Source organism: Rhinopithecus roxellana, chromosome 5 (genome assembly GCF_007565055.1).
Source record: "Rhinopithecus roxellana isolate Shanxi Qingling chromosome 5, ASM756505v1, whole genome shotgun sequence".
Lineage (NCBI taxonomy): Eukaryota > Metazoa > Chordata > Mammalia > Primates > Cercopithecidae > Rhinopithecus > Rhinopithecus roxellana.
Window position 1 is genome coordinate 39548844 of NC_044553.1, and position 14713 is coordinate 39563556.

A 14713-nucleotide genomic window follows, 5' to 3' on the forward strand; every position below is an offset into this window, starting at 1 on the left:
TCTGAAGGAGCTGACTGAGGCACCATACAAATACAGAGACAAAACAAACAGAAAACTAAGCAAAGATGGGGTGGTCTGAGAGAGATGACATGCACTAGAAGAATTAAACTGTACAGAAAATTATTCAGGGAAAGGTTTATGCAGTCACAGGTCTAAAACTGGGTGGAGAAGAGTTTTAGTGGACAGTGTCGTATGATATCACAGTCAAAGTTCTAGGCTCTCCTCAACTGAGGATCCCACTTGGGAGGCTGAAGAGGGAAGATCTGAGGTTTAGATGAGCCAGAAAGGAAGGAGCCTGGCAGCAGCTCCCTGAACTCACCTGATGCCCCACCGTTTTCTTGTGCTCTTTGGCCATCTGGCCTGGTCTGCCTTTGGTGGGCTTTGCAGGAGTGCGCATAAGGGGTGTGCGCCCTGAGGAGGTGGCTGAGGTTGGACTGATGGCCTTCTCATCATCTTGAAATAGTTCTGGTAGCATCTTAAACTAAGTCAGAAACAGTATAAGGAAATTACATTCTAAACCAAACTTGAACGTAAACCTTCACAAAATAAATATTACAGAGATTCCCTTCCTTAAGTAATCACCGTCAGAGTTACACTCCAGAAAGAGTCACTATCTATGATAAGAGCCAAGAATATGAGAGGAAGGTGAGGTAAAAGCTATAAAAAAAAACATGGAAAAATGCAATAATTCTACAACCGTGTCTGGGGGAAAGCAAAATCAGAACTACTGCACCCGGACTTGAAAACCTAATCCACAAGAAATGACAAATTTAAACATATTAATGGGCTTGAATTATAATTGTTTTATGGGAAAAATAGTAATTGAAAGCCTTATTACTTCATTTCCACAAACTGTTTTAGCATCAGGTGGAGAAAAACACTAGTCCAAGTTTGTATGTTATTTATCAAGTGTTTACTCACCTGCTTTATTTGCCTGCCTACTTAAGTGCTGAGCACTAACTCAAAAACATCATCGAAAATCTCAGCAGGAAAGGGTCATAAACAAATTCTACAATATTAGAAGGTTTTAAAAGTTATGACTAATAATTTTTGGAATATAATTTGGGTTACAGAAAAAAAAGTTTAAAACCCTACCCATATCCTATACATTTGATATTTGTTTTCGAGGGATTTATAACTTCAACAAACAATTCCTGTAATCAATTTTGTGTTCTATCAGGTTAGCAATGTGAAAGACTATTATAAGATCTGGTACTCAATAAGTAGGTAGATGATACTAGTCAATACGGTTGGGAGAAATTTTATGGAAAAAAAGAGACTTCAAACGAATCCAAAGGAACATCTTGATGTATGTACATACTTTTACAACAGTGCCACATCCCATATAAATAAAACCAGTTCTTCTAATTAGTCAAGCTATATTTGCAACTACAATTATTTATCTATTAACCTTAATACAACCCATTTAATCTTCATAACAATTCCATAAATTAGATGCTATCATGATTCTATTTTATAGATGAGAGCTCTGAGGCATAAACTCAGTAGATGAACTGTGCTTCCCCTTATTAATCAGCTATACAGAAAGTAGAGGGTTAAAACTCATTTTAATGGTACTTGGTAGAACTGAAATTTAGTGGTATTTAGTCAAGTTGCAATTTATTTATACTGCTTCCTGATATTAGATGTGGCAATGGAAGATTTCTTTATGGTGGAAAAATATCAAATAAGGCACCTTCCGATAAGTTTATAATTCCATATATATATATATATATTCTTTTCAAGTTGTAAGCTAGAGGCTGCAGGAAAAAAAAGACAAAACACATAAATACACAAACATACTCTACACTGTATTACCACAAAAATAATTCTACTCAAAACACATAACACAGATATTAATCTTCTAAAATTAGTACTTTCAAGAGAACACATTTACACTATGTGATACTGGCTTCTATCAGGTGCAGTGAAATTATGAAGTTCATACCCCTAGATTGGGTTTCAGCAAAGACCAGGAGCAGAGGAAGCCTCCAAGCTATGTTAGGTAAGTCACACACTGTCCCCACTTCAATGGCAACAATGTTACACAGACTGGTGGTCACTGCAAATGATTTGTCAGAACGCATACCCACTTTATGACGACTAAGGACTCAAAAGCCAATTAGAAAACTAAATCAGAATAAAGACAACTGATCAAGGATGCCTTAAGAATGAGAACCTGGCCAGGTGCGGTGGCTCATGCCTGTAATCCCAGCACTTTGGGAGGCCAAGGTGGGTAGTTCCCTTAAGACCAGGAGTTCAAGACCAGCCTGGACAACATGGTGAAACCCCATCTTGACAAAAAATTAGCCAGGCATGGTGGCATGCACCTGTAGTCCCAGCTACTTGGGAGGCTGATGTGGAAGGATCACCTGAGCCGGGGAGGTCGAGGCTGCAGTGAGTCCTATGATCATCACATCACTGCCCTCCAGCCTGGGTGACAGTGAGACACTGTCTCAAAACAACAACAACAAGAAGAATCAGATGAAAACCTGTGAATGTTCTGTTTCAGCTAAATTACTTTGACAAAGTAATAAAACTAGAATTTTATCATTATTTATAAATCAAATCAATAAAGATATTTAACTGAATAATACTTAGAGACTGGCATTGTGGGAATTTTCTCTTACATATCAATCCTGTAAACTATAAACAATTAATGCCCAGTGACTATTAGACACTTTAACCTTTTTTTTTTTTTTTTTGGAGACAGAGTCTCACTGTCTCCCAGGCTGGAGTACAGTGGCACAATTACGGCTCACTGCAGCCTCAACCTCCCAGGCTCAAGTGATTCTCCCACTCAGCTTCCCAAGTAGCTGAAACTACAGCCATACACCACCATGCCCAGCTAATTTTTGTATTTTTTTGTAGAGATGGGGTTTTGCCATGTTGCTCAGGATGATCTTATACTCCTGTGCTCAAGCAGCCTGCCTGCCTCGGCCTCCCAAAGTGCTGGGATTACAGGCATGAGCTACCACACCTGGTCTCACCTTATTATTTTCTGAAGGTTAAAACTGGGATTTGGTCTTTATGTAATCTTTATATTATCAAAATAATAGATAGTAAAGGTTTTTATTCTAAAAACAACAGTCAAAATATTCATATACTATTCCACTGAAGTTAAAAGGATTCTCTTAGAATAAAATAGAAAAACAAAGACTGCCAGTCTGTAATCTAGAATTCACAGGAAAATTTTTTATTTTTAGCTGAATACCTGAATATTCGTTTTGCTGATCTAAGTAACTGGCTTCCTGCTCTGCTCTCTGTGGGATGAACATGAGCCATGCTCCCCTCCCCATTCTTTCCAGATGGAAGGTCAAGGGATGGAGGAGGGGATCAACCTAATCATCAATACAATGTAGCCATCATAGCTCTTACCATCTGGAACATTCTTTTCCCTCTAGAAAACAGTGTCTCTAGTACCTATGCCTAAGAAAAATAATTTCAAAGTGCTTTGGGCCACACCTGGAACTGCACTCAGTGATGATCCAGTGATCAGTCTCCATCTTGATGGAGTGTGTAAGGGCATGTTTCTAGCACCTCCCTTCAAACTGACAGGGCAGAAAGACTGTTTTCTCTCATGGCCTCTCACCAAGGCACAACACAGTCTAGAACCACTGTGGAGGCAATAATTTCACAAAAAACTGAAAGAAACATTGCACAGGAGTTAAAAGCACAGACTCAGCAAGACAGCCTGGATTTTAATTTGGCTTGAAAACTCACTAGCCATGAAGTCTCTGTGTCTCAGGTGTCTCATCCATAAAATGAGAGTCATTAGATGAGTTAGCATTTTTAATACATTTAGAACAGGACCTGACATGCAGCTAAATAACTTTGACTAACATACTAAGTCTTATATATTTGGTAAATTAAAAACTGAAACTGATTTTTGTTAAAAAAATAATTTTTATTATTAAAAATCTAATGCTTTGAATACCTCCTGGATTAGAGTAAGCCTATCCATAGTTACCTTGCTTGATTTAAGAACTTTAATTTGTTCTTCAAAAACAGTGTCTTTATTCTTTTCGAGAAATCCTTCACACTGGTATTCCACCTGAAAACACATGGAAAAATCTCCTTAACTGATAAAACTTTTGAATAGATATTATAATCATCAATAACAAGAATATTTATTAGTCTCAGGCTATACGATCAGCTCTCAGCAAATGGGTATTATCAGTCTTTTCTAAGAAACCAGGGCCATTCCTGGTAAGAAGCATGTTAACTCTAGAATAAAACTCCTCAAATATTGTTTTTCCTAGGAAACAGTGGTAGTGCTAAGTAACTGTGATCTAAAAGATCCTCTCAGTTAGTGGGTGAGCAGATTCATAAGCAGATCCTCTTCTCCCATGCTGGCCAGAGAGCTCTTCCAAGGCTGACTCCTTGTATCTCCTTCCAACCTAAGTCACCATCAAGCAGGGGTGTTTCCTCTTAGAAGAGATTACAACAGGAGAGAGAATCAGAAGGAACAAACGAGGGTCCGATGGGGACAGAGGTGAAAAGCTGCTGATGGATGAAGGTGAAGGCTGGGGAAATATTGCATGATTTGGTAAAGTGGGACTACTTGAGAAGGGACTATTTCTTTTCCAAAACTCCAGCAACTTCAGTTGTCTGCCATTCAAGAGGGTCAAAGCTTGCAAGATAAAACCTTTAGGTGGCCCTAGGGTCATCTCAAGGCTTCTAGATGGAATTAGGGCAGACTTAGAAAGCCCTCAATCCCTAAAGGAGACCCTGTGAAACTTACCCCAAAGCCTACACCACAGTCTCCTTGAAATATAAATTACTCTCATTGCTTGTGATTTGCTAAGTACACTATGGAACTTGTGAAGCAGTAAGACAGTATGCCTTATTAGAAGGGACCCAAGGCAGTTTTTCCTGATGGTTCTACTTTAAAAAAAAAAAAAAAAAAAGAAGGGACCCAGTGAATCAATCGCAGAGGGTGACGAAAGTCCACAATTGCTATTCTGAAACCCTTGAGATAAGCTATGCTTTAGGACTCAGAATTTTTCAGGCATTTAAGATGTAGTATGTACATGCACCATTTTTTCATATTTCCAGCAAAATGGAAGGCAATGATCTATAACAAAACATATTCATATTTCTACTGTGAAATATGTAAATATCCAGCCTAACTGTGATAAAGACAGACTATAAATAATCTCATGTTAATTCAGATCAGAGATCAGGTTTAGCTAAATGAGTTATAAAAAAAAAAACTTAGTTTACAGAGTTTCCTGGATTTCAGAATTATAGACCCATACTTATTTCACAAATAACTCAATGTAGGTTAAAGGAAGAGAAAATCAACATGTCAACACTAAAGATTGTCGTCCCTTGAGCCCTGAAGAATGCAAACATCAGCAAAGAAAAAAAAAGATACTCCTGACTATTGATATTTTTCCACATTTAAGAATTCAAAAAGAAAAAATGATACAAAGCTTCCTTACTTTGTCAGCAAAATGTTGGATGATGAAAGCTTTGTTTGACAGACGAGGCTTTTCAAAGAGTGTACATTTGTTCAAATGTGTGTTGTACAATTTTTGGGCCCAGGTGTCATCTGTGCCTTTAGGCATCTATATTCATGGGAAAAAGGAAGAAAGAAAACAAGGTAAATACTGTGATTCTTCTAATGCATCAGCTGTCAAAAGATCTTTTTTTTTTTGGCTTTACCTAAGAGCTTTTACAATTCAGTTTAGGAGTTCATTCCTTCCACATTTCATTGTTAGAGGCCAAAAACCAATTACTAATGAATACTATGACTGAGACCTTCTCATGGGCAACCCAGCCCAATCTTGGGGCAGTTCAATCTGCCTATAAGAAAAATCATGAAACAAATTTGCTGTTGTTGTTGTTTTTTAAACAATAAAAGCTGGCCGGGCATGGTGGCTCAAGCCTGTAATCTCAGCACTTTGGGAGGCCAAGGTGGGTGAATCACCTGAGGTCAGGAGTTTGAGACCAGCCTGACCAGAATGGTGAAACCCCATCTCTACTAAAAATACAAAAAATTAGCCAGGCATGGTGACGGGCACCTGTAATCCCAGCTACTCAGAAGATTGAGGCAGGAGAATCCCTTGAACCTGGGAGAAGGATGTTGCAGTGAGCAGAGGTCACACCATTGTACTCCAGCCTGGGCGACAAAAGCGAAATTCCGTCTCAAAAAAAAAAAAAAAAAAGCTTCCCATGAAATATCAGGGCTATTATATATGTTTTCAAAATTCTTTTAAACAGAAAGACAAACATTACATATTCTCATCTATTTGTGGGATCTAAAAATTAAAGCAACTAAACCCATGAATATAAAGAATAGAAAGATGGTTACCAGAGGCTGGGAAGGGTAGCAGGAAGACGGGGGATGGCTAATAGATACAAAAAAATTAGAATGAATAAGTCCTAGTATTTGATAATAATTTAATTATACATTTAAGAATAAGAGTATAATTGGATTGTTTGTAACACAAAAGATGAATGCTTGAGGGGATGGATGCCCGATTTTCCATGATGTGATTATTATACATTGCATGCCCATACCAAAATATCTTATGTACCCCCATAAACATATACACCAACTAGGTACCCACAAAATTAAAAATTAAAAAAAATTCTTCCAAATAAAGGTAACATTTGTACACAGTGAAACATTTCTATAATTCAGAAAGATATAAAATGGAGAGTAGTCTCCTCTTGCCATTTCCTCCAACTTAATTATTTCTTCCCCTCTTTTTTTTTTTTTGACAGTTTCACTCTTGTCACCCAGACTGGAGTGCAACGGCACAATCTGGGCTTACTGCAACCTCTGCCTCCAAAGCTCAAGTGATTATCCTGCCTCAGCCTCCCAAGTAGCTGGGACTACAGGTGCACACCACCATGCCCAGCTAATTTTTTGTATTATTTTGTAGACGGGGTTTCACCATATTGCCCAGGCTGGTCTCAAACTCCTGAACTCAAATATCCACCCACCTCAGCCTCTCAAAGTGCTGGGATTACAGATGTGAGCCCACCATGCCTGGCCTTCTTAAGTCTCTTTGAAGGCATGTATGTGAATAGGATAATTTTACACACTCCTTGCATTGTTTTCAGCTTCGCAACAATAGCATTCTCTGCATTATTTATGGCTACTAGGTTGTTACTGATTTGTTTGTTATTATTATGACAACTGCCACAGTTTTCTTCTTACATGTATATACCTTGGATACTTTTGCAAGTATAATCAAAGGTGGAATTCCCAGCAGTTCCATTCCTGGGTCAAGGGTATGTAGTTAAAATTATGATAAATGTTGTCAAATATCCTATAAAGTATGTTGAATGAATTCATGCTTTTCATCATGAGTATATATGCAATATTCATTTAGTATTATCAAATGAAAGTTATCAAGTCTAAATTTGCCTACTGGATGGGTAAAGAGTGGTGTACCATTTTTGCTTTGGTTTGCATTTTTTTAAATCTCAAGTGAGGCTGAGAACCTTTTCGTTACATGCATCCTTAATGTTGTAGGAAGTCTGGGTGCTTAGGAGGGTACACCTGTGCTAAACTGTAACCTACTGCATATAAACTAAAGAGAAATAAAGAGAAAGAATAGATTTGCCTAAGATCACTCAGTGGTAAAGCTGGGGATCTAATACTTTTTTCCAACATGCTGCACCTTTAAATATTAAAGATACAACTCCATCCCTGTCAAATATGTCAGTAATATGGAACAACTAGTTAGTTTTACAATTATAACTATTTAGAACTATTATTCAAAATATCTTCTGCACAGTTTCTTGCATTTCTTTAAATAAATTCTATCGCCGAACAAAAAGTACTAAATATAAACAAATTAATAACAAAAGTGGCTAAAATTGGTAGTATCTAGTGTCAATTTTTCATGTAATTTAGAATCGGCTGAAAAGAGGAGGGAAATTCTCCTATTTTCACCTGTAATTAGAACTCTTGGGGTCTAGTGTCCCTTTGGAATGAAAGCATAATTCCTACTTGTCACCACAATGGCATTCCATGATATGCTAATGAATCTCTCTTTGAACCCCTTACCTTCTGACCTTGATACATCTATTTTGATAAACCAAGTACCCCAGGAAATCATACTTGCCTTGCATTCCTCATCCAGTAAATCTAGAATGCCTAGTTTTGATTCTATAAGATTAATACAAGGCTGATTATCATAAAAATCTATGAGTGTCCACGGAATTTGTTCCTTCATATATTCTTCTTGCTCCAATTTGAAGACATGCTGAAATGAAAAAGAAAAAAAAAGCAGTCATTACTGGATCATTGTAACAAAGAATGTAGTCAAGAAACAATGTTTATACAAAACACTAAGATGATACCAACATAATTTGAGATAATCTATGGCTTTCAACAACAACAACCTCATGGGAGAAGCATGATTTACACACAGAGAAAGCAAATAAAACAACAGGAAAACCTCAGCTACGTAGGATTCTTGGTGAACAAGTAAATCTAGGTATTTTAAATGGCTGATCAATGTAGCAATCTTTGTGATCTTTTGATTATGTATATTTTCAAAGCCACACTTTGTATTTTTGGCTTCTTCAGTTATCGTACCGTGCTGCTAACAACATGGGACACGAGAATGCCTTGGCTGGCATTTAACAACTATGTTGATGCCCTCCAGGCTACTGAACCACGCTGGGCAATGCTTTCAGCATAACAAAGTACTTCTCCTAAGGGACTGTGGTGCTGAAGTTCATGTGGCTCAGAATTAGTTAATAATTGGCCTTTTTTGTGACTGCCCTGATTATCTTTGATAGTCATGGAGTCTATGACTCACTTTTCTGGCTTCAGCCACTGTCCTCACCATTGCTTCTCATCTCCATTCACACAAAAATATGTATTAACTGTCTACTATGTGCCAGTCACTGCACATGGTTAACAACACAGATGTGGATGCTGCCCTCATGGAGCTTGGAGACAAGTGGGAAAAGCAGACAGAAACCAAATAACCACAAGGAATATAATCACAAGCTATAGTAATATTACAAAGGAAAATAATATGAGCTATAAGAGCAAGGGTCCTCATCTAGTTTGGACACAGGCTGGTCAGGGTAGGCTTCCCTGATGAGGGCTGTGTGATCTAGTCTCTAAAGATGAATGGGAGCCAAGCTAGTCCAGGTGGGAAGGGCAATCCAACCACGGCCACGGCTCCTGTTTCAGTCTGCTGCCCAGCCACTGCCCAGCCAATGCGGCTGACACCACCACTTCCAGTCTCTACAGATGCTAATGACTGCTACTCATTCTTAGGGAGTTTCTGCCTTTCTTTACTTATCTCTTTGGTCTCCTTTAATTCTTTCACAAATCTTGCTATTTTTGTGGGAAGAAAAGACTTTTGTGATGACGACCAAACAACCCATATTTTCTAGGATCCTACGCCCTGTGAAACTTACATGCCACAAGATCTCCAATGAAAACTCTCCTCATGTGTCTGGAACTTTCCCACTTTATTCTGTACTTACTGTAATGCTACTCTTGGCTCATTTGCTTTTTTTTTTTTTTGAGACAGAGTCTTGCTCTGTCACCAAGGCTGGAGTGCAGTGGCACAATCTCGGCTCGCTGCAACTTTCACCTCCCGGGTTCAAGCGATTCTCCTGCCTCAGCCTCCTGAGTAACTGAGACTACAGGCATGTGCCATCACGCCCGGCTACATTTTTGTATTTTTAGTAGAGACGGGGTTTCACCGTGTTAGCCAGGATGGTCTCAATATCCTGACCTCGTGATCCGCCCGCCTCTGCCTCCCAAAGTGTTGGGATTACAGGCGTGCGCCACTGTGCCTGGCCTCATTTGCGGTGTTTACAGTCTAACGAGCTATTATAAGCTTTAACAAAAAACAGTCATCCATAAGAATATTTATGTCATCCTAATAATGAGGAAAGAGAGAGACCCTCTCATATTGTTTTATACTCAGTACCTGTTTTAAGAAAAAAACAAGGAAGTAAAACCAAAGACAGGCAGCTCGGCGCCAGGCCCAAAACCAGGCCTGGGCCTGCCTGGCCTAAACCCAGTAGTTACAAATCAACTCATGACTTAGAAACCGATGTTCCTGACATTGTATAGAACACTGTGAAACTCCCTGCCCTGTTCTGTTTCACTCTGACCACCAGTACATTCAGCCCCTGTCACGTACCCCCTGCTTGCTCAAATCAATCATGACCTTTTCACATGAAATCTTTAATGTTGGCCGGGCGCGGTGGCTCAAGCCTGTAATCCCAGCACTTTGGGAGGCCGAGATGGGCGGATCACGAGGTCAGGAGATCGAGACCATCCTGGCTAACCCGGTGAAACCCCGTCTCTACTAAAAATACAAAAACTAGCCGGGCGAAGTGGCGGGCGCCTGGGCGCCTGTAGTCCCAGCTACTCGGGAGGCTGAGGCAGGAGAATGGCGTAAACCCGGGAGGCGGAGCTTGCAGTGAGTGAGCTGAGATCTGGCCACTGCACTCCAGCCCCGGCGACAGAGTGAGACTCTGCCTCAAAAAAAAAAAAAAAAGAAATCTTTAATGTTGTGAGCCCTTAAAAGGGACAGAAATTGTGCACTCGGGGAGCTCGGATTTTAAGGCAGTAGCTTGCTGATGCTTCCAGCTGAATAAAGCCCTTCCTTCTACAACTCAGTGTCTGAGAGGTTTTGTCTGCGGCTTGTCCTGCTACATTTCTTGGTTCCCTGACCGGAAAGCGAGGTAACCGACGGACAGCTGAGGCAGCCTCTTAGACGGCTTAGGCCTACCCTGTGGAGCATCCCTGTGGGGGACTCTGGCCAGCCTGAGTGACACAATCCAAAGAGCGCTCCTGAGTAGGCAATTGTCCCGGTGGAACACCTCATCAGAGCAGCGCGTAGCAGGCCCCCATAGAGGATTAACACAGTGGCTGAACACCGGGAAGGAACTGGCACTTGGAGTCCGGACATCTGAAACTTGGTAAGACTAGTCTTTGGAACTTGCCCCACTCCATTTGAGTGGAAGCATGGCCTGATCACCCACAGTGTACCTGTATCGGCACTTTTGTTCTGGTTTTGACTTGACTTGAATTGCTGGATACTTTGGTTTTGGTTTTGACTTGGATTAAATTTCTTGGTACTCGGATTTTGAATTTCGTGGTATTCTGATTTTGGTTTAGTATAAACAATAAAAGCGTGTGTGTGTGTGCCCTCTTTACCTGTTCTTTGTTTTGTAGTGAGTGTGTGTGGTGTGAATGTGGTATTTTGTCTTGTGAAAACATGGGTCAGGCGCAAAATAAGCCCACCCCACTAAGAACTATGTTGAAAAATTTTAAGAAAGGAAAAAAGCGGGGGGGGGGGGGAGCAGAATTTATATAAAAAGAATGTTATATAGTAAATTCTTGTCCTGAAATAAATTAACTGGTTATTAAAAAAAAAAAGTTTGTAATAAGTCAGAAAGTTGAGACATGTCAAAAAAATTGTCTGCAAAAGATGTAAAAAAAGAAAAGTTATAAAAAAAATTTATGCAAAAAAGTTATATAATTTAAAAGTAATAAGGCCTTCTGAATACTACTGAAAAAAAAAACCAGTTTATGTGCAAGGTGTATAAAAAAAGGTAAAATATACCTTTAGCAAAAAAATTATAAAGAGGCATAAGAATGTGGATTTTTACCCTACATTAAAAGGTCAAAAAAATTATTGTTTTGAAAGTTTAGGCAAGTTTTAAAACGTTAATTGTAAAGAAAATTTTGTGTGTGAACATCATAGCTAAAGTTAAAAAGGCATCATCCAGTTTTTCTGTGAACTGGACATTAAAGTAAAAATGCAACAGGTTTTTCTTAAAACATCAACCTGCTCTTTAACAAAAATTGTAAAAGGTTAAAAAGAGTCTGTAAAATCTTACCTTATGGTGAAACATGAAAAATTAGATAAATCTGTCTACAAGGTTTTATTAAAATTAATAACACACTAACATAAACGTAAAATTTAGCTTATCTGGTATAAAAATCATGCAAAAAGCATTATTAAATATAAAATGGTGTTTAGCTTTTTTTTTAGTCTAAAAACTAATAAAAATAGGTGCTAAAGGAAACGTTCATTTTGCTAGAAGATCATATAAGTTAAAGACTTAAAATAAACTTTGGCAATTAAGACAGCATACCAGGATGCAAATGTCTGGTTGGAATGGATCAAATATTCCATCTGCATGTTAAACAAAAGCAATTGTTATGCTTGTGCACATGGCAGGCCAGAGCCCCTGACTATCCCCCTTCCACTGAGGTGGTCCTCCAGTCGACCAGGTGTGGGCTGCATTGTAGCTCTTTTCCAGAATTCTACAGCCTAGAGTAATAAGTCATGCCAAGTTCTCTCTGCTATATAATGAAGTCCCTGCAGGTCAGCGCCCGAGGGCCATCCAGCTTCCGTCTCCCAACACTAAGTTCACTTGTGTCTCTCATGGCAGGGGAGGAGACTTAGCATTCCTTGGAGACCTGAAGGGATGCAGTGAGCTTAAGAATTTTCAAGAGCTTATCAAGAGCCCTTGTTCGTCCCCAAGTGGATGTGGGGTGGTATTGTGGTGGACCTTTACTGGGCACTCTGCCAAATAACTAGAGTGGCACTTGTGCTTTAGTCCATTTGGCTATCCCTTTCACCCCCGCATTTCATCAACCAGAGGAAGAAAAAATAATAATTAGACATCATAAAGCGAGAGAAGCCCCTTATAGGTCTTTCAACTCTCACATCTATTTAGATGCAATTAGAGCCCCGCAAGGAATACCAAATAAATTTAAAGCTTGAAATCAAACAATTACAGGATTTAAGTCAATATTTTGGTAAATGACAGTCAATAAAAATGTAGATTAGATAAACTACATCTGTTAGGACCAACAACGAGCTTTTCATGAGTTAAAAAGAAACTCATGTCAGCCCCAGCCCTGAGGCTACCTGACCTGAGAAAACTCTTACACTCTATATGTCAAAAAAAAAAAAAAAAAATGGCAGTTGGAGTTTTAACCCAGACTGTAGGGCCCTGGCCAAGGCCAGTGGCCCATCTCTCAAAACAACTAAACAGGGTTTCCAAAGGCTGGCCCCCATGTCCAAGGGCCCTGGCAGCAACAGCCCTGTTAGCACAAGAAGCAGATAAGCTAACTCTTAAGCAAAACCTAAACATAAAGTCCCCCCATGCTGTGGTAATTTTAATAAATACCAAAGGACACCATTAGCTAATAAATGTTAGACTAACTAGATACCAAAGCTTGCTCTGTAAAAATCCCCACATAACCACTGAAGTTTACAACATCCTAAACCCCGCCACCTTGCTCCCGGTATCAGAGAGCCCAGTTGAATGTAACTGTGTAGAAGTATTGGACTCAGTTTATTCTAGTGGGCCCAACCTCCGAGACCACCCTTAAACATCAGCAGACTGGGAGCTGTACGTGGATGGGAGCAGCTTCGCCAACCCCTGCAAAGTGACTCTGAAAAAGACAACAAGCCCTGCTCCAGTCACACCCGGAAGCTGACTGGTCCATGCACGGCTGAACCATGAGGAAGCTCATCGCAGGACTCATTTTCCTTAAATTTTATACTTGTACAGTAAGGACTTCAACTAACCTTCCTCAGACTGAGGGCTGTTCCCAGTATATATATATATCAAGTCACTGAGGTAGGACAAAAGATTGCTACAGTCCTATTATTTTATGGTTATTATAAGTGTACCAGGACTCTAAAATAAACTTGTTTATATAATGCTATTTTATCCAAGGTATGTAGCCCAGAAAATAACCAACCTGATGTGTGTTATGACTCATTTTAAGCCTCCCATGATCACAATTTTTAAAATAAGACTAAGGACTGATCCTTTTCTAAGTGACACAAGTAAAATAATAGCTAAGACAGAAGAAAGAGGGGTCCCCAAAAATGTAACCTTAAAATTTGATGCCTGTGTCACTATTAACAGTAAGCAGCATAGATTGGGATACGGTTCTTAGATTGAGAAAAAAGTTACACAACAGAAAATAAGTATATCTGTCAAGAATCATATTTATGTGAAATGTGTCAATACTGGTCTTGTGTCATTTAGGCTACTTAAAATAAAAATAAAAAAGATCCTGTTTGGCTCCAAAAAGAAAAAGTCAGCCCCTCCTGCACGAGTTGGAGCTGCAACCCTTTAGAATTGGTAATTACAAACCCCTCAGACCCAAAATGAAATTAAAAAAATACATAACGTTAGGCATTGATGAAAAAGAACTAGATCCTAGCGTAAGCATCCTAATAAAAGGCGAAGTTCAAAGACACTCTCCAGAACCAGTATTTCAGACTTTCTATGATGAACTAAATGTGCCAGCACCTGAGATTCCAGGAAAAAACTAAAACTTTGTTTTTGCAACTAGCCAAATATGTAGCCCAGTCTCTAAAAGTCACTTCATGTTATGTTTGCGGAGGAACCGTAACAGATCAATGGCCATAGGAAGCCCAAGAATTAGTTCCTACAGACCCAGTTCCTGATGAATTCCCGGCCCAAAAGAACCACCCTGACAATTTTTAGGTTCTAAAAGTCTCAATTATTAGACAGTACTGCATAGCTAGAAAAGGAAAAAGATTCACTCATTCTGTAAGGCAGCTTAGTTGTCTTAGGCAAAAGTTGTATAATAGTACTGCAAAAACAGTACCACCCAGAATTCCACCAGGACTAGACTGCCCCCACCGGGTTATACTGGATATGTAGACATAGAGCCTACGCTAAGCTGTCTGACCAGTAGACAGGTACTTGT

At 39.3% G+C, this 14713-nt stretch overlaps 1 protein-coding gene across 4 annotated transcripts in view; it reads right to left on the reverse strand.

The window, feature by feature from the left end:
• Positions 1–14713, reverse strand: part of MYO5A (myosin VA) — a 223667-nt gene that overhangs the window by 80738 nt on the left and 128216 nt on the right. For all 4 annotated transcript variants that reach the window (XM_030930343.1, XM_030930344.1, XM_030930346.1 and 1 more), the window contains exons 12-15: positions 8088–8228; positions 5448–5573; positions 3971–4054; positions 320–481 (exon numbers count right to left, since the gene is read on the reverse strand). In XM_030930343.1, the coding sequence (XP_030786203.1) occupies positions 320–481; positions 3971–4054; positions 5448–5573; positions 8088–8228 (513 nt within the window). The remainder of the gene's footprint in view (positions 1–319; positions 482–3970; positions 4055–5447; positions 5574–8087; positions 8229–14713) is intronic.